The sequence below is a fragment of the Rutidosis leptorrhynchoides genome, chromosome 3 (assembly GCF_046630445.1).
Source record: "Rutidosis leptorrhynchoides isolate AG116_Rl617_1_P2 chromosome 3, CSIRO_AGI_Rlap_v1, whole genome shotgun sequence".
In the NCBI taxonomy this organism is placed as follows: Eukaryota; Viridiplantae; Streptophyta; class Magnoliopsida; order Asterales; family Asteraceae; genus Rutidosis; species Rutidosis leptorrhynchoides.
The window spans coordinates 188699881-188724895 of record NC_092335.1 but is presented as its reverse complement, the minus strand read 5'-3'; the positions used below and the strand labels follow the sequence as shown (position 1 = coordinate 188724895).

General features: G+C 35.8%; 1 protein-coding gene across 1 annotated transcript in view; it reads right to left on the bottom strand.

Annotated features, from left to right (window-relative positions):
* Positions 1-3609: 3609 nt before the first annotated feature.
* LOC139900699 (uncharacterized) overlaps positions 3610-25015 on the bottom strand; it is a 36330-nt gene continuing 14924 nt past the window's right edge. Inside the window, exons 5-9 of the mRNA XM_071883458.1 lie at positions 5562-6172; positions 5190-5448; positions 5032-5125; positions 4615-4879; positions 3610-4225 (exon numbers count right to left, since the gene is read on the bottom strand). Coding sequence (XP_071739559.1) covers positions 3610-4225; positions 4615-4879; positions 5032-5125; positions 5190-5448; positions 5562-6172 — 1845 coding nt within the window. The remainder of the gene's footprint in view (positions 4226-4614; positions 4880-5031; positions 5126-5189; positions 5449-5561; positions 6173-25015) is intronic.

Sequence of the window (25015 nt, the reverse complement as noted above, 5' to 3'; positions counted from 1 at the left end):
GCACAAATGTAACGACACACCCCGTTATCCGACCAAAAACACGCCTTAAATTTTTTTTTGTGGGACAGTACATCTGGACGGCGTCCAGCTATCTGGACGGCGTCCAGTTCTGAAGGACTGGACGGCGTCCAAGCCTTTTGGACGGCATCCAAATGAACTAAAAGATTCTGATATGTTTTACAATTTTACGCGAGCGGAACACCCGCTTCCTGACACTTTCACACGAAAACCCTTTCACAATATGTTATAATAATTAAAACTAAGAGTTTTCCACAACAAAACTGAGTTTTACGACACCGGGCCCACATCGGCCGTTTTACGACTTTCGTACAAAATTACGAGTTTTCGACCATATAAGTTTTAACACAAAACCGAAGACCGAGCATGGTGATTGGGGATACGCTACCCAATCCTAATCAAATCCAAAAGCACATCTTCTAAACAACTACGCAAGTCCACTAGTTCTCACGCTTACCCGAGCCACTGCATCCATGCAAATCTATAAAAATGTAAACAACGAGAGGGTAAGCTAATGCTTAGTGAGTGAGAATATACTACGTACATATATATGCATAAAATGGATACGCCATGCAAACAAATAATCAAATAACGCATATCAGAGCATCCACGTATAATGCCAACTAACTACGCATACCGTACGAGCGCTATACATCAAGCGAAGATGTCAACAAAGTAAGTTCACCAACGACGATATGAACAAGTCCAACAAGCTACACCCGAAGGGTTAGCTACATCACAATAATACGACGATATATATAATAATAAAGCGTACAACACCTAAGGTTAACCCCTTAACCCAATACCAAAAGTCAATTACCACAATACCAAGATGAAGATTGGCTGAACTACATGAGCCTTAGTAAATCCGCATCCACACGAGATTACTATCTTCAGTATCACTACAACATCGAGGTTGGCCGAACTACACGAGCCTTAGTGAATCCGCAACCACACGAGATCACTACCTCGATAAGATGACCGAACTACAAGAGTCATCGTGAATCCGAACTACACGAGACTCACTTTCTCAATAAGATGACTAAAACTACACGAGTCATTGTGAATCCGCAACCACACGTGATCCACTTCTCCAATCGCAACTCAATACCAACCCTTTGCCATTGGGGTTGTATAATCCACATCACAAGCATATGTGATATCGTACACACAAAGTGTGCATCTTGCCAAAGGTGGTCAACCAAAATGCACAACCATGCCAATTGGACCTATTACACAAGTCCATCAAATCCACCTATATGTGAAGTGAGCTCTATAACCGAGGACCACTTCACCCGACCCGCACCCATCCTACACATACATATGCACATATGATATTAACACTCACCTTGTCGCCTTGATGAATGCAACCGAATAATCCGCAATGCGCCAATGGAAAGTACCTATTCCATTATCACAATACAAACAACACAATTATGGTGGACTTACAAACCAACCCAAATCACACTTAGTGCAATTTCGACCCAAATGCACTTCCAAACACAAACCGTGCCCAAACTAACCAATAATTACTAACACAAGTGAAAATGGTCCTAATACGCCAATTAAACCCAAACACAAGTGTTAAACACTCGTCTTACCCAAATTGACACCAAACCCTAATTTCGACCCATTTCAAAATTAATCAACCAAATACTCCCAAAAGGGTTCCAACACTTCCATAATCACTAAACCTAGTGATTAAACCCAATATCAAAGCCTAAACATGGCCAAAACGTCAACCAACCCAAAACCCGCCAAGTGACAAGAATAACTAGTCACCATAAACCCACTTCATCACCTAAAAGAGTTTTACAACTAAACAAGCTCAAACCCTAACTCTAATATCAAATCTAACAATTGAAATTTGGAGTTTGAACTTACCAATACTACCACAACGTAGATAGGAGCGAGATGAACAACTTTAAAACCAGAGCCTTGGTGAGAATCCGTCTCATTCTTCTCCAAATCAAGCTCTCTCTCTCTCTCTCTAAACCCTTCCTCTCTCTCTCTAGATACAAGTGTGTGAGTGAAAAGAGGTGAAATGAGGATAAGATAGCCCAATGGATCAGTTTTGTGGCTCATAAACCGACCCTCAAGTGAAAATACCAGAATACCCCTTATTAACTCAATTTATCACAGCTGGCCCGTCAGTTCTGTTGGACGGCATCCCAAAACTTGGACGGCGTCCAACCCTTCATTGTTGGACGGCGTCCTCCAATCTGGACGGTGTCCCAATCAACTGAAAAGGACTGAAATAGAAACATGGTCTTACAACAAAACAAAATGATGAAGACTGTGGTGTTTTCACGATGCGTCACATGGAGATATACATGGGTGATCCTAAGTGGAAGAGCGGTTTCTTTAAAGAAGGACCAAGTCAAACAAAACAGTTGAACGAATTGTGTGTGAAGTATGGAGTGAAGATTTTAACACATTCTACTAATAAATCTATGAATGAGTGGATGGAAAGGTACAATAAATATGAAGTAACTCATTCAGAAGAGGAGAAAGATGAGAAGCTAAAGAAAGAAGAGAAGAAGTATAGAGAGACAATTAATTCAAAATTTTAAAAAAGGTCAATGATGTCTTAAACAGGAGAAGAATTCAGGTGATGAAAAATATGTTTTGGAACTGTGTTTTGACGAATTGTGAACATCAATGTCTTAAAAACAGTGTTTGTTTGATGGTTATTTTGTACAAACTAAATGTTTGTTTCGTGAATGATGGAAAACCGTACAATGAATGATAAGTTTGCTGAATGATGGAAAATTTTATGATGAATGATTGTGATATATTAGAAAAATTGATAAGCGATGAATGATACATTGAGAATGAGATATATATGATTATAAATTTAAACTAATGATAGATTATGATTCATGATAACGAAAATGGATTATTAGATTTTAAGATTATGAATTTAAACTAATTATTAAAAATAAATGATTAAAAAGATATAAATGATTAATAAAATTATACAGTAGTTGTACTGTTACATAATGATTTTAATAATCATAACGATTCATCTTTAAAAATTGATTTAAAAAAAATGAGATGATGAATGATAAAAAGGATGGGATGAATGATAAAAATGAGGTGATTAATGATGAAAAACAAAATGAATGACAAAAAAGTAGGTGATGAATGATAAAAGTAGGTGATGAATGGTAAAAATGTTGTGATGAATGATTAAAATGAGGTAATGAATGATTAAAATGAGGTAATGAATGATTAAAATGAGGTGATGAATGATAAAAAATGTGATAAAAAATAGGAAAGAGGTGATGAATGACTAAAAACAACATGAACAATAAAAAAGATATAAATGAATGATATACTAAATACAAAAAATTTATAGATAAAGCATGAAAAATAAGTTATAGAATAACGAAACAGATAAATTCAATATAATGAATGATAAAATTTATGACAAGTGATTAAAAAAAGATGAATAATAAAATGCTTTAATGAATGATAAAAAACTTAGAAATTACCTAGTAATCTAATTTCAAAGGAATTTATACAAAAAAAAAATTTTAAAAAGATAAAACATATAGAAAATTTAAAAAAATAATAAAACAGTAAAAATTAATCGGAATCAGAATCTTGATCTTGATATTCCAGGTCTTCATCATCTTTTTCACTTTCGTCTTCTAATTCAAAGTCGACGACATTTTTTCCTTTATTCTTTGCATTACGTACTTCAGTGAGGTCAGTAGTACAAGTCCGAACATTGTGACCATGAATACCACAACGCTTGCAAGCTCTTGTTTTAACATGTTTCTTAACAGCTACTTCTTTGGAAGACAATATCCGATTTGATCTATGTTGACCTTTGTTTCTAATATTCTCCGGAGCACGGATATTCGAATTGACTGGTTTATAGAATCCCCATAGTTTATTAATATGTTCACCTCTAGTAGATGTAGAATGCTCATCAGGAGTAGAACCAAGAAAATCATCAATTAAGACATCAAACTTATCTCTAAAATTAACAAGTTTATCTATATCATCTCGATAAACAGAGGAAACCTTCCTAAGCTTGTTGAAAACGTGATTAATAATCTTTTTGGATTCAGACTTATCATCAGAATACACAAAAATGGAATTAAATGTTTCAGATACCTCATTTGACCACCTCCTCAACAAATGAACCATGGGGATAGCAACAACATTATGAACATGATACACATAAAATATGTGCCTACATAAAGACCTTCACGTGTAAAAAGCAAACACGAACAGTTGGCTTTGGCAGTTTTAACATCAAAAGTAACCTAAAACAAGAGTAAATTAAAAAGTTAAAAACAAGATGAATGACAAAACATAATGAATGATAAATATGATGAATGACAAAAAAGATAATGAATGAAAAACAAGATGAATGACAAAAACACATTAAATTTAATCTAAAAAATATGATGAATGAAAAAAATATGATGAATGACAAATATAAAGAACGAAAAACAAAATGATGAATGAAAAAAAAAGATGATGAATGAAAAAACAAAATAAATTAACCTAAAATATACTAAAACAAAAAGCATGTAAGCATTCAGATTAGAAAAAATTAAAAAAGATATGAAGTGAAACCTGACCGTATATTTCCAGTTTGGACGAGGAAGAGTAAATTTCTCTTGAATTACACATAATTGTTTGTCTTCATTCTCTTCAGTGGTTGAGCTGATTTGCACACAAGAAATGGAAGACTGGAAAATTTCTTCTTGAACTAACAGAAACATGGTTGGTGTATAAAAATCCCTAGCATGCAACTCAATTAGCTTATTGGTAACACAATTAATAGATCTATTATCCATTTTAAACTCGAGAAGCGTGTTGTTATGGCGCTGCTTTTCAACTACAACATCGAAGCGTGAAAAAAACTCCACCAATTTAGAATGTTTGTTCTTACATTTTATAAACACGGAATCCACTTCTCCTTCATAGCATACATATCTTTAAACCAATCAACATCATGCAAGCCAAATTCATCTAAAACATGTTGCTAACAATTTTCAAGCTTTTCAGCATTCAACTCCTGATTCCAGAATATGTTATTCATTTGCTTACGAAAATCTTTATTTGAAAACAACTCACGACCAACCTATAAAAAAAATATAAAACACATGAAAGATATCAAAAACATGAATTATACTAAAATTTTTTACCTTTTTTTCAAGTTTTTGACTGATATGCCACATACATAACTGATGCTGCGCAGTCTTAAACTTTATTTTAATAGCCTCCAACATTGCTGGGTCTTGATCAGTGGACACTAAGCCCGGTTCAGTCCCAAAAACTTTGAAAAAACAATCAAGAAACCAACTAAACGATTCTATGCTTTCACTAGCTAATAAAGCAGCTCCAAAAATAACAAGCTTCTTGTGGTTATCAACTCCAGTGAGAGGTACAAAAACCATGTTATACCTATAAAAATAGCATAAAAATTATAAGATGATTGGTAAAGATAAAGTGGTGAATGATAAAAATGAACTAATAAAAAAATAAAAATAAAGTGATACAAATTACAGAAAACTTACATATTTGTACCATATATAGCATCGAAGCCAACAATATCACCAAACTCTTTGTAGTTCAACTTAGAAATATTGTCAGCCCAAAAAACCCCACGTAAAAAATCATTATGATCACAATAATACTCGACACTGAAGTTAGGTAAAGAATTTTTCTTCATAAGCAATTGTTCAATAGCAATATGTGCATCAGTATCACCTAACGATTGGATCAAATCACGATGAAAATTATTGAAATCTACAGGCAAAGGACCAACATTATCAATACCACCACTAAGAGCACTAAAAAGTGTGTGAGCTTTAAATCTACCCATATTTGATCGAGTACTGAGTTTGAAAAGAAATTCCATGTGTTCAGGATCCAACTTTCTCCTCTTATTCAACAAATTCCTATTCCTTTCAGTTATGAGTTTGTGAGTATGCCCCTCAAAAAACTTAAAAATAACAATCTTACCCTCGATAAGTTTGAATCTAATGCAAGCTTCACATTCAACCTTAATACTAGAAGATTTACTGTTAGACACTTTCCTACGCTGATGCTTTCGCTTTGGAGGTTTATCAGGAATGGAAGAATTAGGATCAGGGGCAGATTGAGATGTGTGACGACCCGAAAATTTCTGACCAAATTTAAACTTAATCTTTAAATAATTCTGACTTGATAAGCAATGAATTTTAATAAGTCTTGAACATCCGGAAAGAGTTTTACACAAGCTTTTGGTCACCCTTTTATTCCGACGATTCACGAACGTCATAACTTGATTTAATTGTTTAATTGATTAATTATTGTGTATATATATGGATTTATATATATTTAACTTGAAAATATGATAATTAAATATCTCATTAAGTATATTAACAAAGTATTATATATATATATATTTTCATACTACTAATTTAAAGAGTTTTTGAACAATATATATGTTACTATTTAAATGACGTAATTAACTTATGTTAAAATGTATTTACATATAATGTATTTCGAGTGTAAATACATCCTTACAAGTATTAAATACACTTCATAATATACCAATACATATAAAGGATAGCTATACTCGTATTTTCGTTCAATTTTCTCAAGAATTCTACTCGCATTCATACGATATTTTTACCCATATTATACACAACTTCTAGAAGTATTTACTATTGGTATATACCAATAGAAATCTGCGATTATTTGTGTAATATGTCATCCATGACCTAATCAATTTAATATGTTATCCATGACTTAATACATTTTAACTTATCTTAGATATTTTCACTAAAAACCAAATTTTCAAGCCTACAAATAAGCACCATTTCTAACTCATTTTTACACATTCATTTTCCAAATTTTACTTCCAATTTTCACACACACTTGCAAGAACTCTCTTAAGTTTTGTTCTACTACTTCTTTCCAGCAACTTTACATTCTAAACTTGAGGTTAAAACTCTACTTCAACTCTTGTTCAATTCATATGTCTATAGCTCTCTATATAAGAGTTTATAAACTAGAACATAGTTTAGTTAATTCTAAACTTGTTCGCAAACAAAGTTAATCCTTCTAACTTGACTTTTAAAAACAACTTAACACATGTTTTATATCTATATGATATACTAACTTAATGAGTTAAAACTTGAAAACACGAAGAACACCGTAAAACCGGACATACGCCGTCGTAGTAAAACCGGGGGCTGTTTTGGGTTGGATAATTAAAAACTATCATAATCTTTGATTTAAAAGTTATTCTTATGAGAAAATTATATTTCATATGAACATGATGCTATATCCAAAAATCATGGTTAAACTCAAAATTGAAGTATGTTTTTCAAAATGGTCATCAAGATGTCGTTCTTTCGACGAAAATGACTACCTCTTTCAAATATGGATTATAACTTGTAACTTCGACTATAAACCACCACTTTTTCATTTTAGTTTCACAAATTATAGTTCGTTATAAAACCATAGCAATTTGATTCACTCAAAACGGATTTATAACGAAGAAATTATGGGCAAAATAATATTGGTTAGAAATGGATAATTTGATTACGGGATTAATTCATTAAAATCTATATTAACCATATCCTAGCTAACTTTTCTTATATTATACATGTATTCTAACATGTCATGGTTACACAATACGTCAAATAAATCAAAAGACACCACATACATAATACGTGTAACTACAATAGCGGTATTGTAGGTCATGATTGAGTCTTATACAACACGTGTATACTATGTACTACTAACTGTGGACTACTAATTGTGGACTACTAACGTTGGAGTGCTAACTTGACAACTTAAACTTAAACAATCACACGTGATTGAAAATATAAACTTAAACAATCACACGTGATTGAAAATATAAACTTAAACAATCACATGTGATTGAAGATATGATATGAATAATAGTTGTATTACATTTTGATATATATATATATATATATATATATATATATATATATATATATATATATATATATATATATATATATATATATATATATATATATATATATGTTACAGGTTCGTGAATCCAAGGACGACGGCCATATTTTTAATAAGTTGAAAACTTATTATTAATATACTTTTACTACCGTGAGTTTATAGTCCCATTTTTAAACTCTAAAAATATTTTGGGATGAGAATACATGCATTTTATGTTTTACGCTATGGACACAAGTACTTAAAATATATTCTACGTTGAGTTGTACCACCTTGCATATCTTCCCTAATAGCTTGGTAACTAATATTTACATGTTGGAAGAACATGTAAGCGCGAATCCTATTGATAGATCTATCGAATTTGACAACCCCAACCGGGCTAGTCGCTCTAGTATCGTAAACGGTAGTACTTCATTTTTACTACACTTGGCACAGTGTAGGGAGATTTCATAATAAAGGGAATATGCTACATTAATGGTTAAGTATGGTTACCGAAGTGCTCAACAACTTATAGAATACTTTTATACACTTACGAGTGTACATATATTTATAACTATGAATTCTTGTGGTCTATATTTATATCGATGCTAAACCTATATATCTCACCAACCTTTGTGTTGACTGTTTAAGCATGTTTATTCTCAGGTCCTTAAGAAAGTCTTCCACTGTTGCATTATCTGAGCAAGCTGTGCATGGAGTCTCATGCTTTTTTATTAAATAAAGTGTTGCATTCAATAAAACCTTTGTCATGTATTATATTTGACTGTTATGTCACGTGTGTAGTATTTGAAAATCAATGTATTATGGGGATTATTCCTTAAATAATCGCCCAATTGTTTAAAACATGCATTATGTATAATAATAGTGTGCTTTTTATGAAACGAATGCAATATTTTCTAAAACGTATCATATAGAGGTCAAATACCTCGCTATGGGACCAATGAATAATGTACCACGTTTATAGTAATATGGACGAGTCGTTTCAGTTGGCATCAGAGCGGTGGTCTTAGTGAACTAGGTCTTCCATTAGTGTGTCTAACTGATAGTTGTTAGGATGTATTAGTGGGTCTGGACTTCGACCTTAGCTGTATGTCAAAAGTTTTGCTTATCAATTTTTGTCGGAAATTACCTGCTTATCATCTTAAGTCTAGACGCGTCTTACTGCATTCACTGCATAGATAGTGTATAGACAAATTCATATCTTTGCATATTTATTACAGTAAACTTTGTCTGACATCTTTCTAAAAATCCTCCGTAACTTATGGGATTCTGGTATTATAAATACATATGTAAATTATGTATTGAGGAATACTAAACTAGTCCTATAATTTATTTCATTTCAAATTTCTTTTCCCTACTCTGTACGAGATGGATCCTTCAACTGGTTCAAGTTCATTGGATTCCGACAGCTATTCCGATACGGATATTCACCTGAGCTCCGAAAGTAGTGTAACCGGAATGGATCAACCGATTAGCCATCATCGATTCTGGATGGATTGGGGATGGCTTCCTAGCTGACTCAGTCAATGGAGATGAGAAGAAGGCGATCCTTTCCACCCACCAAATTTCCCTCTCGGCGAAGAACCTGAAGCACTTACCGGCGAACCAGTCTGAAACACCATTTTAACCCTCATTTCCAGAGTATCTCGCCACGATTATATATTATCTAAACTTCTAGATCTTATTCATCCTCTCATTCCAACCGCCAATCATCCCAGTGTACTAGAAGAAGTCAACGAGCTTCACGCTAGAGTGGTGGCTTTAGAGAATATGATGCAGAACTTACAAACATCACAAGCCCCACAAGCACCAACTGCACCATATGCATCCACACCAATGGTACCATTACCACCTCCAACAACATCCGCATCGCAAGCCCCAACATCACAATCTGTCCCACGAACATCAACATCATACGCCCTATAAATATCAAGGAATACCAACAACATCAAACGATGAAGTATTGATTCATAACTTCATCGGAGAAATATTCTACGGTGATTATGTAATCTCTAAAGTTTTAGAGATTATTTATTCTAATCATAACCGTAAATCAAGATGAGTGGATGGATAGAGATGATAGAGGGGAGAATAGAAACCCTGACAGGAATGGTGCGTGCGTTACAAAAAAGACTTGTTATACAAGCAGCACTAGCAGTACCGACAGCATCACCAGTACCAGCAGTACCTACAACATCACAAGCTCCGCCAGTTCCATAATCACCAACATCATCACAAATCAAGAACGAGCATATTGTATCAACGAGTTATGAAGTATTAACTCATTCCATTTGGAAAAAAAAATTATATGTATATTTTATATATATATATATATATATATATATATATATATATATATATATATATATATATGAGTTTTTAAACCACAATATATCTTTTCGTACTAAGCTATTAGGTGTGAATGTTAAAGGGTAGATACTACTCTGTTAATTCATATTACTAATATGCTATGATGTACATCCTTCGTTAATGACTTAACAATCATTAATTATAATCTCTGCTTCAACTCAATAGATTCCATTTCATAATAAACCAAGTGTATTGTTCGAGTACGTGTTAGATTTCACACTTTCATTTTTGATGTACTCGAAACTTTCTAGAAAATGTCATTCGTGTCTTGCGAAGTTCACAAGAATTCTACGAACACCAACATCAATCACTGATGAAATATCAATAAAAATGAATAATGAAGTATTGATTCATAATTTCATTTACGTTGAAGAAATACTCCGCAAAAATTATGTAATCTCTAAAGTTTTAGGGGTTATTCATTCTAGCTCCAGCAAAAATCAAATGAGTTTAATTGTGATGCCCCATACAAAACCATCGTGTACGAATCATCAACAACAGGATCATTACAAGGTTAAGTACTATATGCTGTAATAAAAGAAGTTGCATTCACGATAAAAAGGTGACGTCATAACCGACATCAAATGTTTTACACCAACAGTATGCTTCTACGAATAGAAAGCATGAATAAATGTATGTGACCCTTAGGTCATTACAAAACATAGTTTCAAAAGTATTAAAGTTTGAATGCAAGATAAACAGTTCATGCGGTGATAACACTAGAGCAGCGGGTGTCTACGGCAAGACTAGCACGACAGTGGAAGCAAATAACCTTAAGCACCTGAGAAAAACATGCTTAAAAACATCAACACAAAGGTTGGTGAGCTATAGTTTAAGTATAACAGTAAGTAAGGTAGGCCACGAGATTTCAGTGCTACAAAGAGCGTTTCAAAACAGTATGATAAAGTATATGTTAACCGTGGGCACTTGGTAACTAACTTAACGTTTATACCCCCTGAAAGTACACTTGGCAAGTGCGTATGTTTACGAAGTATTAAACACTCGTTAAATGCTAGCGCTACTAGCCCGAGTGGGGATGTCAAACCCTATGGATCCATATCTAAGATTCGCGTTCACGGTTCAAAAACCAATGATTAAACGTTACCGAGCTAAAGGGAATGTTTATGCCGTTGTATAACCCACACATATATAAGTTTAAGTACTCGTGCCTAGTATGTAAAACATAAAATCCGCATGTATTCTCAGTTCCCAAAATAAGTTAAAGTAAAAAGGGAATGCTATAACTCACAATGATAAAGTAGCGGTAAAGTATGACTCGGAAAGTAAGCAAGTAATGAAAGTTGTCCAAACGGGTCCTCAACCTAAGTCAAATAGTACTAAGTCAGTAAATCGTCCGAATAGATTTAAAAGTATGTAAATAAGGTCTTAAGGGTCATCATCAATCATCATCAAACATAAGGCGTAAAGTAGGTTTCGTTTATGAAAGTAGTTTAAAACAAAGGCTGAGTTTAGTCAGTCACCACGGCCTCTACACTTACTGAAATAAGGTGAGACCAGTGGCCATGGCTCCGTCTATGAGTCCTTTAAGTGTGGTAAAATTTACAGAAGCAAACTCGTCTTCGTTTGACCGTGGAAATGGTCTAAGTGCGAGTAGGTCAGAAATTTCCGCACAACGTTAAAAGGACATAGTGACGATCGGAGGGCCATAAATCCTAAACCGTAACTTGGATTAAGACGAATCCTATATGAAAACTTATCTACTTGAAAAGAGCTATCTGAAAATAAAGGTTACAGTAGCCCAGGTGTACTGGTCTGTTATAGAACCCAGAAAACAGTAGGCAGAAGACAGAAAACCGAAAAAATAGTGGGTTCCGGTGGTCTTGGTGCTCGATGCTTATCACGGTTCTCATCCTTGATGCATATAGCTTCAAGTGTACAAATCGTTGATGTGTTTGCATCATTTTCACCAAGGTTTGACCATCATAACCCAAGTGTAAGTCTAAGACATGAAGCACAACTCACTTAAGTGTTGCAAGTGTTTTGATGAACCAAAGTTACATCAAAGTCTTAGATTCAACACATACATGAAATGTAAAAGTAATATTAACCAATTTTTAACTATTATGACACAAGTGTAGGTCTAAGACATGTAGCACAACTCACTTAAGAGTTGTATGAAGTTTGATGAACCAAAGTTACATCAAAATCTTAGATCTAACACATACATGAACTTTAAAACTAATAATAAGTTACAAACTTGAAAGTACACTCATGAAATCAAGATCTTGAGTTGTAGAACATAGTTCTTAGTTTGATCTTGAAGATCCAAGACTCAAAAGTCTAGAATTATCATAAGTGTACAAAGTTATAATTAAAAAGTTTCATTTACATGTTCTTGAACTAGTAAAGTTAACTTTTAGTTCAAGAGAAATGAGATCAAGACTAACTTGTAGTACTTGACCAACAACAACCAAAATCATAAAATTAAAGTGCAAGTAATGAAGTAGTAAACTAAATAAACAAGTTAATAAGTCATGGTTGTTCATACTTTAAAGATTCAAACCAAAGTTTGATCTTTAAGAAAGTAAACTTTAAAGTTTACTAACATGAATCACAAGTATGAGTTTAACAACTATGAACTTACAATCTTTTGATACATTAAGTGTAGAACATAAACTAGTAAGTTTATGTTCTTGAGTGTTCTTGTAAAAACAAGATAAAAGAAGAATGAATCTAGTAAGTTTGATTCTTGAAACTAGTAAAGAATAATTACAACAACAAGTAATTAATTAACAAACATGAACAAGTATCAACTAACAAATGATGATGAATGTGTATATGTAATTTGGTTTTGACAAGGAAAAAGAAGAAGAGAAAGCCTTGAAAGAACTCACAATGTAGAGAGCAAATGAGAGAAAAGTTTGAGAGATATTGAAAGTATTTTGTGTATGTGTAATATGAGAGAAAACTAGTGAGTTAGTAATGTAAAAAAAAAAATTAAACAACCCCCCCCATGTATCCCCCAATGCTACGGCCAGTAGGAAAAAAAAGAAGGGGAAGGGAGTAGTCTATTGGGTTCATGCATGTAAAGCTTCAAAAGTAGGATAATAAGGGTGCATGCATGGGGATGTAACATGTAACTAGCTAGTAACAAGATTCTTATGAAAAAAACTAACTAGTCAAGTTCTAAATAATACTTACAAGTCTTAGTGGGCTAAGTAATCCATAAAAGAGGTAGGGTGGGCTTATAAGGTCCAACAATACTAAAGAAAGCCCAAGTTCAAGTGATTAACAAAATAAGTCCAACAAAAGCCCAAGTAATTAACCAACAACCTTAGTTAATTAAAATGATTAATAAACTTAATCATGAATGTAAATAATACTTGAAAATATTATTCGTGTAAGTTTCGAGTGTCACAAAGACGTTTCGGGCAATTAAAGTCAAGTACGGTGTATCATGGCAACAAGTAAATGTAATAACATACATTCGTTTTATCACAAGTATTAATAATAATTATTATTAATAAATAACGTTGGAAAATCCATGGTCGTTACATTACCCACCTGTTAAAGAAAATTTCGTCCTGAAATTTTAAGCTGAGGTAGATGGAGGAGTCGGGAAAAGGTGAGGATACTTCTGCATCATTTGATCCTCTCATTCCCAAGTAAACTCAGGTCCTCGTTTGGCATTTCATCGTACCCGAACGATCGGAATCTTGTTGCGTTTCAAAGTTTTGATCTCACGATCCATAATCTCAACAGGTTCTTCCACAATGTGGAGTTTGTCATCAATTGTAAGTTCCTCAAGTGGTATGATAAGTTCAGGTGCAGCAAGACACTTCTTCAAGTTTGACACATGGAAGGTAGGATGAACTGAGCTCAACTGTGCTGGTAGATCCAAACGGTAAGCAACGGGTCCAACACGTTCCAAGATTTCAAAAGGACCAATGTATCGTGGGTTCAACTTTTCACATTTTCCAAAGTGAATCACACCTTTCCAAGGTGCAACCTTCAACATTACCCAGTCGCCTACGTTGAATTCAAAGTCCTTACGTTTAAGATCAGCATAACTCTTTTGACGGTCACGAGCAGTCTTAAGTCTAGCTTGAATCTGAGCAATCTTCTCCGTTGTTTCATGAACTACCTCGGGTCCGGTGATTTGTTTTTCGCCTACTTCGGCCCAACAAATAGGAGATCGGCACTTGCGGCCATACAACGCTTCAAAAGGTGCGGCATTTATGCTTGAGTGATAGCTGTTGTTGTACGAGAATTCGGCGAGTGGCAAATGCCTTTCCCAGGCCTTTCCGAAATCAATGACACATGCACGCAACATGTCCTCCAAGGTCTGAATTGTTCATTCACTTTTCCCGTCGGTTTGTGGATGATACGCAGTACTCATGTCGAGACGGGTTCCCATGGCTTCTTGCAAAGAACGTCAGAATCTAGAAGCAAAACGGGGATCGCGATCTGAGATGATCGATAAAGGTACACCATGACGAGATACAACCTCCTTGATGTATAGATGAGCAAGTCTTTCCATTGTATCAGTTTCCTTCATCGCTAGGAAGTGTGCAGATTTAGTAAGGCGGTCAACAATAACCCAAATAGTATCGTATCCGCCCACCGTCTTTGGCAGCTTAGTAATGAAATCCACTGTGATCCTTTCCCACTTCCATTGTGGGATTTCCGGCTGTTGAAGTAACCCAGAAGGTCTCTGATGCTCGGCTTTAACTTTCGAACAAGTCAAACACTTCCCAACATAAGTTGCAACGTCCTTCTTAAGATTCGGCCACCAATACTGTTCTTTAAGGTCATGGTACATCTTGCCCCCTTTCAGGATGAATTGAATATCTTGATTTATGTGCTTTATTAAGTATAAGGTTCCGTAGATCTCCATAACGTGGTACCCAAATTCTTCCGGCATAACATCGGAGTCCAGACTCCCTAACCTCGAATCGAGAGACAAGTATGTTCAAATGTTCATGAGTTATATTCTCCTTCTTGAGAGCCTCAACTTGGGCTACTCTGATCTGGATGTTGAGGTTCGAATGGATGGTGATGTTCAGAGCCCTAACACGAAGAGGTGCCGTCCTCTCCTTTCGGCTTAAAGCGTCAGCTACAACATTGGCCTTGCCAGGATGATATCGTAGTTCACAATCGTAGTCATTGAGTGTCTCGATCCATCGACGCTATCTCATATTCAATTGCTTCTGATCGAAGATGTGCTGGAGACTCTTGTGATCGGTGAAGATAGTGCTCTTAGTTCCATACAAATAATGTCTCCACAATTTGAGCGCAAAGACAACGGCTCCAAGTTCAAGATCGTGAGTAGTGTAATTCTGTTCGTGAATCTTCAATTATCGGGAGGCATAAGCGATAACCTTTGAGCGTTGCATCAGTACACAACCAAAACCACTTTTCGACGCATCGCAATAAACAACAAAGTCGTCACTGCCTTCGGGAAGCGATAGGATAGGTGCGGTGGTTAACTTCTTTTTCAAAGTTTGAAATACCGATTCGTATGCGGGTTCCCAAATGAACTTCTTGCCCTTGTGAGTCAGTGCGGTCAGAGGACGCGCAATCAGAGAAAATCCTTCAATAAACCTTCGGTAATAACTGGCGAGACCTAGGAATTGGCGAATATGCGTCGGAGTAGTGGGGGTCTCCCATTTGCTGATAGCTTCAATGTTAGCGGGGTCAAATTTGATACCCTAGTCGCTCACAACATGACCCAGAAATTGAACTTCCTTCAACCAAAATTCACACTTAGAGAATTTGGCATAAAGTTGCTCTTGTCTCAAGAGTTCAAGTACTAGTCGGAGGTGTTGCTCATGCTCTTGTTCGCTCTTAGAGTAGATGAGGATATCATCTATGAAGACAATAACAAACTTATCCAAGTACGGCTTGCAGACACGATTCATGAGGTCCATGAACACGGCAGGTGCATTTGTCAAACCGAATGGCATCACGAGAAACTCATAATGACCATAACGGGTCCTGAATGTAGTTTTCATCACATCACTTTCTTTCACCCTCAACTGGTGATTACCGGATCGCAAATCGATCTTTGAGTAGACACTCGATCCTTGTAGTTGATCGAAAAGATCATCAATTCTAGGAAGAGGATACCGATTCTTGATAGTCAGTTTGTTGAGTTCACGGTAGTCGATACACATACGGAATGATCCATCCTTCTTCTTCACAAACAACACAGGTGCGCCCCAAGACGAGAAACTTGGTTGGATAAATCCACGGTCAAGTAGTTCTTGTAGTTGACTCTGTAATTCTTGCATCTCGGAAGGTGCGAGTCTATAAGGTGCGTGAGCTACAGGTGCAGCTCCTGGCACTAAGTCGATCTGAAACTCTACTGCTCTCTGCGGCGGCAATCCATGCAATTCCTCTGGGAAGACATCAGAAAATTCGTTCACAATTCGAACGTCGTTCACGCTCTTCACCTCAGTTTCTACCGCTTTCACATGTGCTAGGACAGCAAGACGTCCATTCTTCATAATCTTTTGCGCTTTCTTGCAACTAATGAGGTTCAGCTTCGAGGTACATCTCTCTCCGTAGATGATCAGTGGCTCACCGTCTCCGTGTGGTATACGAAGAGCTTTATCTCTACAGATAATATCGGCCCTTATCTTGCTCAACCAATCCATACCGACGATCACGTCAAAACTTCCCAGTTTGATAGGTATCAAGTCAATTTTGAAATCTGCACCAGCATTATTGATAATAGCTCCTCGACTAATATGGTCAACTTTTTCAAGTTTTCCATTGGCGACCTCGACAAGCATACTCTCTTTTAACGGGACTAATTAGCAATTAATCTTATCGCAAAAATGTCTACATACATAACTTCTATCCGCACTAGTATCAAACAAGACAGAAGCTAAAAGATTGTTGATTTTGAATATACCTGTCACCAAGTCGGGGTTTTCGCGTGCGTCCCTTGCATTAACATTGAAAGCTCTAGCGAGCGGTGGTCCGCTATCTTTTTGCTTATTTGGACACGCATTTCTGAAATGGCCTGTCTGCCCCCATTCATAACACTTCCTTGGCCCTGTGGGGTTCGGCTTCCCATTCAAAGTGGTGACCTTGCAGTCTTTTCCAACATGCCCAGACCATTGGCACTTCTCACAGACAACATTGCAATACCCAGTGTGGTGTTTGTAACACCTCTTGCATTGAGGTAGGGTTCCCTTATAGTTCGGGTTGGAGTTGGTGTTGTTGTTGGGATTGGGGTTTCCACCGTTGTTGTTTCCTCTAAAACCCTCATGTCGTTTCGCAAGGTTTTGATCATAGTTTCTTCCCCTGTTGTTGTTGTTGTTGTTGTTGTTGTTGTGGTTATCCCATTTGGGCTTCTCACTAGTATCCGCTTCAGACTTAGTTTTCTTTGGTTCATCGATGGTTATTTGTTTCATTAAAGTATGCGCCATGCGCATCGCTTCAGGAACATTTGGTGGTTTGGATGAGGTGACGTTTCCCTTAATGCTCTTAGGGAGTCCCCAGAAGTATCTCTCCATTCGCTTGAATTCTGGGGTGACCATTGTCGGACACATCAGGGGTAGTTCCAAAAATCTCCTGTTGTAACCATCAAGGTCGTTCCCAACGGCCTTTAACTGCATGAATTCCATTTCCATCTTTTGGATTTCGGTTCTCGGACAATACTCCTCAATCATGGCACATTTAAATTCCTCCCATGGCGTAGCATACGCCTCATCAATGCCTTGTGCCTGTGCCATTGTGTTCCACCACGTGAGCGCGCTGTCAAATAGCATGCAAGAAGTAAATTTGGTTTTGTTGTCCTCCGAATAGTTGCTAACTCAGAATACTGATTCAAGTTTATCGAACCATCTGGTGAGACCAACCGGTCCCTCAGTGCCGCTGAAGTTATGTGGTTTACAGCTCTGGAATTCCTTGTAAGTACACCCATTTCGAATGGGTTGAATAACCGGTGGTGGTGGCGGTGGAGCTTGGGGTTGCATTTCCGCAAAGGCTGCGGTTACACGTTCTTGGATCATCTCTTTAATTTGAGCAGCAGTAGGTGTGGATCGACCGTTAGCCATGTTGTTCTATACAAACATTTTGACTCAAGTCAAAATCTAGCATTCAATATATAATAATATAGTATATAACAACCAACATGTAAACAGCACAACACATGTTAATTAAGTAACGCAAGTTGATACAAGTACCGCAAAACACCATACAGTAACGTAAATAGAACACTTGTGCAAAAAGTAACATCACAAAGTTTCCATTCATTAATAATAAGTTTCATACATCATGATAGATTCGTACAATACATAAGTGAAATATGAAACTACAACTAGATTACATCATGAAATCTAATACAAAAGGTCCTACGGTGAAGGCGGGTGTAGGATGTCTAAAACCTGAGCCAACTGCTCCCCGAGCTCAGTAACCCGAGCTCGGAGGATTCCCACCTCCCTCCTCAGTTCCTCGTTAGAGGGAGATGATGGGGCAGGCGGTGCAGGTGGTGCGGGTGGTGCGGGTGGTGCCGGTGGTGCGGGTGGTGCAGACCGCACGAAACGGGGTGCAGAAGTTCCGGCTCCAGAAATAGTCAGTACGTAACGGGGAAACTTACGTATCTGTGGGTCGACAGGGTACGGCACAAGCCGTTTACGGGCGGTAACCCTACGACGCCGACCAAATGCGTCAGTGAAAGCATGTCCTCCGTTGATCCCCGGAATAATGGTACCGTCGAAGCGATACCGCTTCTTCGGCGGGGTGGAGGGTGGCTGAATAGGTATATCAGCAGGGTCCTCATCATCACTGGAGTCTTCTGAGGAGGTGTTGTCGGATGAAGCATCAGTGGATGACGGGTCATCCGAATCATGTGGTGGCTGTACGGGTGGCTGAACTGGCAGTCCGTGGGCGGCCATCATCTGTCTGTATCTGCCTGGCAGAATCGGCACTAAACGTCCATTAGGAGCGCGTCCGCACAGCATGCGCATATGGTTAGGGAATGGCCCTTCCCCGAACTCCGCGGGAATCACAACACCACCGATGCGGGGCTGTGGCTCCGAGGGTCCGGGAGCAGACGGAGCTGGAATCTCTGTAGGGTCCACGTGTCCGTCAATAGTAGCCACTGGTGCCGGTGCACTACTACTAGCTCCGGAAGATGATGCGCCGGGGTCACTGGTGCGTATCGGGATTGGTGTGTCGGCAGCAGCAGCAGGTGGGGTGGCTGACGAGTCTAAACTGCCTAAAACGATAGCAGGTGGAACATCCGACATCTGAACAAGGAAAAATAAATTTTCCATGTCAGTAAGTCATAAAGCAAGCACGTATTAGGCCAACAGTTTAAATCATGTATAACAATAAGTAGCATGGCAGAGGTAGCATGCCATCGAAAGCAAGTAATATCATACAGTAGTGAAATCATGTAGTAGCATATGGCATATAGCAGTAAAAGTAAGCAGCAGCATGCAGTAAGTCAGCGGAAACAAGTAAACTAGCAAGTTGTAGATTAGTCCTATTAGTGAATCCTACTCGGGTCGGTCTTAGACTCACTAATGCATCCTAATTCCCTACAACCTGGCTCTGATACCAAATGTGATGCCCCATAAAAAACCATCGTGTACGAATCATCAACAACAGGATCATTACAAGGTTAAGTACTATATGCTGTAATAAAAGAAGTTGCATTCACGATAAAAAGGTGACGTCATAACCGACATCAAATGTTTTACACCAACAGTATGCTTCTACGAATAGCAAGCATGAATAAATGTATGTGACCCTTAGGTCGTTACAAAACATAGTTTCAAAAGTATTAAAGTTTGAATGCAAGATAAACAGTTCATACGGTGATAACACTAGAGCAGCGGGTGTCTACGGCAAGACTAGCACGACAGCGGAAGCAAATAACCTTAAGCACCTGAGAAAAACATGCTTAAAAACGTCAACAAAAAGGTTGGTGAGCTATATTTTAAGTATAACAGTAAGTAAGGTAGGCCACAAGATTTCAGTGCTACAAAGAGCGTTTCAAAACAGTATGATAAAGTATATGTTAACCGTGGGCACTTGGTAACTAACTTAACGTTTATACCCCCTGAAAGTACACTTGGCAAGTGTGTATGTTTATGAAGTATTAAACACTCATTAAATGCTAGCGCTACTAGCCCGAGTGGGGATGTCAAACCCTATGGATCCATATCTAAGATTCGCGTTCACGGTTCAAAAACCAATGATTAAACGTTACCGAGCTAAAGGGAATGTTTATGCCGTTGTATAACCCACACATATATAAGTTTAAGTACTCGTGCCTAGTATGTAAAACATAAAATCCGCATGTATTCTCAGTTCCCAAAATAAGTTAAAGTAAAAAGGGAATGCTATAACTCACAATGATAAAGTAGCGGTAAAGTATGACTCGGAAAGTAAGCAAGTAATGAAAGTTGTCCAAACGGGTCCTCAACCTAAGTCAAATAGTACTAAGTCAGTAAATCGTCCGAATAGGTTTAAAAGTATGTAAATAAGGTCTTAAGGGTCATCATCAATCATCATCAAACATAAGGCGTAAAGTAGGTTTCGTTTATGAAAGTAGTTTAAAATAAAGGCTGAGTTCGGTCAGTCACCACGGCCTCTACACTTACTGAAATAAGGTGAGACAAGTGGCCATGGCTCCATCTATGAGTCCTTTAAGTGTGGTAAAATTTACAGAAGCAAACTCGTCTTCTTTTGACCGTGACGATGGTCTAAGTGCGAGTAGGTCAGAAATTTCTGCACAACGTTAAAAGGACATAATGACGATCGGAGGGCCATAAATCCTAAACCGTAACTCGGATTAAGACGAGTCCTGTATGAAAAATTATCTACCCGAAAAGAGCTATCTGAAGATATTTTCATAACCATTGTTATCTGAAATCTTTTATCCCCTCGCGTTATCTGTAGCACATCATAAAGGAAACTGTTTTAGTTTCTAAACATTTGAAACCTCTGAGTGTAAAGTATGAATGTTTTTGAAGTAATGTTGGGAACTGAAGCATGAGTTAGTATAATATAATGACACTTGATCAACGTGATTATATTACAGTAAGTCATGCTGAGTTTCTAATGAAACATGATGATTCACAGACCATAACGTCATCATGTAACATGTTACAAGACTCTTACATTCAATCTAATCTCTAAACATATCAAGAACATATTCTCTTGATAGTTCTATCTTTTTCTTTGGATTCTGGTAATTTCACAAGTCAAATTGTGCTATTACAATTTCTCTCTTAGAGCATTAGCTATGTTCATTTCGAATTTCATATCTATGAATTCTAGGCCATTATTCGCTTGACTTGAAGTCGGGAAAAGAAGACGGAAGCATGAAACTCCAAAATATAAGGAAAAATATAAGAATGACGACAACGCAGAAATTACAAACCGTGTATATCGATGCGTATAGCAATATAAAGACACGGGAAAACTAAGAACACTATAAACCCAAGAGCATAGTAGAAATTAACGGATTCCTCCGGTGGAAGTTGAAAAAGAAGAATGACAGATGTGATAGTCAAGAATATATCAAGAATTAAAACTGGATGGAGCATATTGACGAATGTTTTGGAATTAAGAAGAAAGGAAGAAAGTATAAAAGATAGGAGATGTGAAAATAAGGAAACGTAGGGGGTTGATTTATAGTAAAATATCCGACAGAGAAATCGAGACAGATTATTGCATTAAATCGAAGAGGATCATAATTTTCTTAATCACCGAAGAATCAAATCTTATATAGATTACAAAGATTTTCTTTAATTCGGAGATCAACCGTGATGACGTCAAAAGATAAGACGAATCCCTATTTTCTCATTTCACTCTTTTACGATAGCTTCACTCATACGTTTCGAGTAATCAAATTATTTTATCCATATTTCTCAATTATGATAAAACCCTATGAATCAACTTATATTCGTCATAATAACATTCTTATTGTTAGCCATGACAACCTCGATCAAATTTCGAGACGAAATTTCTTTAACGGGTAGGTACTGTGATGACCCGGAAATTTCTGACCAAATTTAAACTTAATCTTTATATAATTCCGACTTGATAAGCAATGAATTTTAATAAGTCTTGAACATCCAGAAAGATTTTTACACAAGCTTTTGGTCACCCTTTTATTCCGACGATTCACGAACGTCATAACTTGATTTAATTATTTAATTGTTTAATTATTGTGTATATATATGGATTTATATATATTTAACTTGAAAATATGATAATTAAATATTTCATTAAGTATATTAACAAAGTATTATATATATATATATATTTTCATACTACTAATTTAAAGAATTTTTGAACAATATATATGTTACTATTTAAACGACGTAATTAACTTATGTTAAAATGTATTTACATATAATGTATTACGAGTGCAAATACATCCTTACAAGTATTAAATATACTTTATAATATACCAATACATATAAAGGATAGCTATACTCGTATTTTCGTTCAATTTCCTCAAGAATTCTACTCGCATTCATACGACATTTTTACCCGTATTATACACAGCTTCTAGAAGTATTTACTATTGGTATATACCAATAGAAATCTGCAATTATTTGTGTAATATGTCATCCATGACCTAATAAATTTAATATGTCATCCATGACTTAATACATTTTAACTTATCTTAGATATTTTCACTAAAAACCAAATTTTCAAGCCTATAAATAAGCACCATTTCTAACTCATTTTTACACATTCATTTTCCAAATTTTACTTCCAATTTTCACACACACTTGCAAGAACTCTCTCAAGTTTTGTTCTACTAATTCTTCTAGCAACTTTATATTCTAAACTTGAGGTAAAAACTCTACTTCAACTCTTGTTCAATTCATATGTCTATAGCTATCTATATAAGAGTTTATAAACTATAACATAGTTTAGTTAATTCTAAACTTGTTCGCAAACAAAGTTAATCCTTCTAAATTGACTTTTAAAAATAACTTAACACATGTTTTATATCTATATGATATACTAACTTAATGAGTTAAAACTTGGAAACACGAAGAACACCGTAAAACCGGACATACGCCGTCGTAGTAAAACCGGGGGCTGTTTTGGGTTGGATAATTAAAAACTATCATAATATTTGATTTAAAATTTGTTCTTCTAAGAAAATTATATTTCATATGAACATGATACTAAATCCAAAAATCATGGTTAAACTCAAAATTGAAGTATGTTTTTCAAAATGGTCATCAAAATGTCGTTCTTTCGACGGAAATGACTACCTCTTTCAAATATGGATTATAACTTGTAACTCTGACTATAAACCACCACATTTTTTAGTTTAGTTTCACAAATTATAGTTCGTTATAAAACCATAGCAATTTGATTCACTTAAAACGGATTTATAACGAAGAAATTATGGGCAAAACAATATTGGTTAGAAATGGATAATTTGATTACGGGATTAATTCATTAAAATCTATATTAACCATATCCTAGCTAAATTTTCTTGTATTATACATGTATTCTAACATGTCATGGTTACACAATACGTCGGATAAATCAAAAGACACCACATACACAATACATGTAACTACAATAGTGGTATTGTGGGTCATGATTGAGTCTTATACAACACGTGTATACTATGTACTACTAATTGTGGACTACTAACTGTGGACTACTAACTGTGGACTACAAATTATGGACTACTAACGTTGGACTGCTAACTTGACAACTTAAACTTAAACAATCACACGTGATTGAAAATATAAACTTAAACAATCACACGTGATTGAAAATATAAACTTAAACAATCACATGTGATTGAAGATATGATATAAATAATAGTTGTATTACATTTTGAAATATATATATATATATATATATATATATATATATATATATATATATATATATATATATATATATATATATATATATTTGTTACAGATTCGTGAATCCAAGGACGACGGCCATATTTTTAATAAGTTGAAAACTTATTATTAATATACTTTTACTACCGTGAGTATATAGTCTCATTTTTAATCTCTAAAAATATTTTGGGATGAGAATACATGCATTTTATGTTTTACGCTATGGACACAAGTACTTAAAATATATTCTACGTTGAGTTGTATCACCTTGCATATATTCCCTAATAGCTTGGTAACTAATATTTACATGTTGTAAGAACATGTAAGCGCGAATCCTATTGATAGATCTATCGGGTTTGACAACCCAAACCGGGCTAGTCGCTCTAGTATCGTAAACGGTTGCATAGTACTTCGTTTTTACTACACTTGGTACAGTGTAGGGAGATTTCATAATAAAGGGAATATGCTACATTAATGGTTAAGTATGGTTACCGAGGCGCTCAACAACTTATAGAATACTTTTTTACACTTGCGAGTGTACATATATTTATAACTATGAAATCTTGTGGTCTATATTTATATCGATGCTAAACCTATATATCTCACCAACCTTTGCGTTGACTGTTTAAGCATGTTTATTCTCAGGTCCTTAAGAAAGTCTTCCGCTGTTGCATTATCTGAGCAAGCTGTGCATGGAGTCTCATGCTTTTAATTAAATAAAGTGTTGCAATCAATAAAACCTTTGTCATGTATTATATATGACTGTTATGTCACGTGTGTAGTATTTGAAAATCGATGTATTATGGGGATTATTCCTTAAATAATCACCCAATTGTTTAAAACATGCA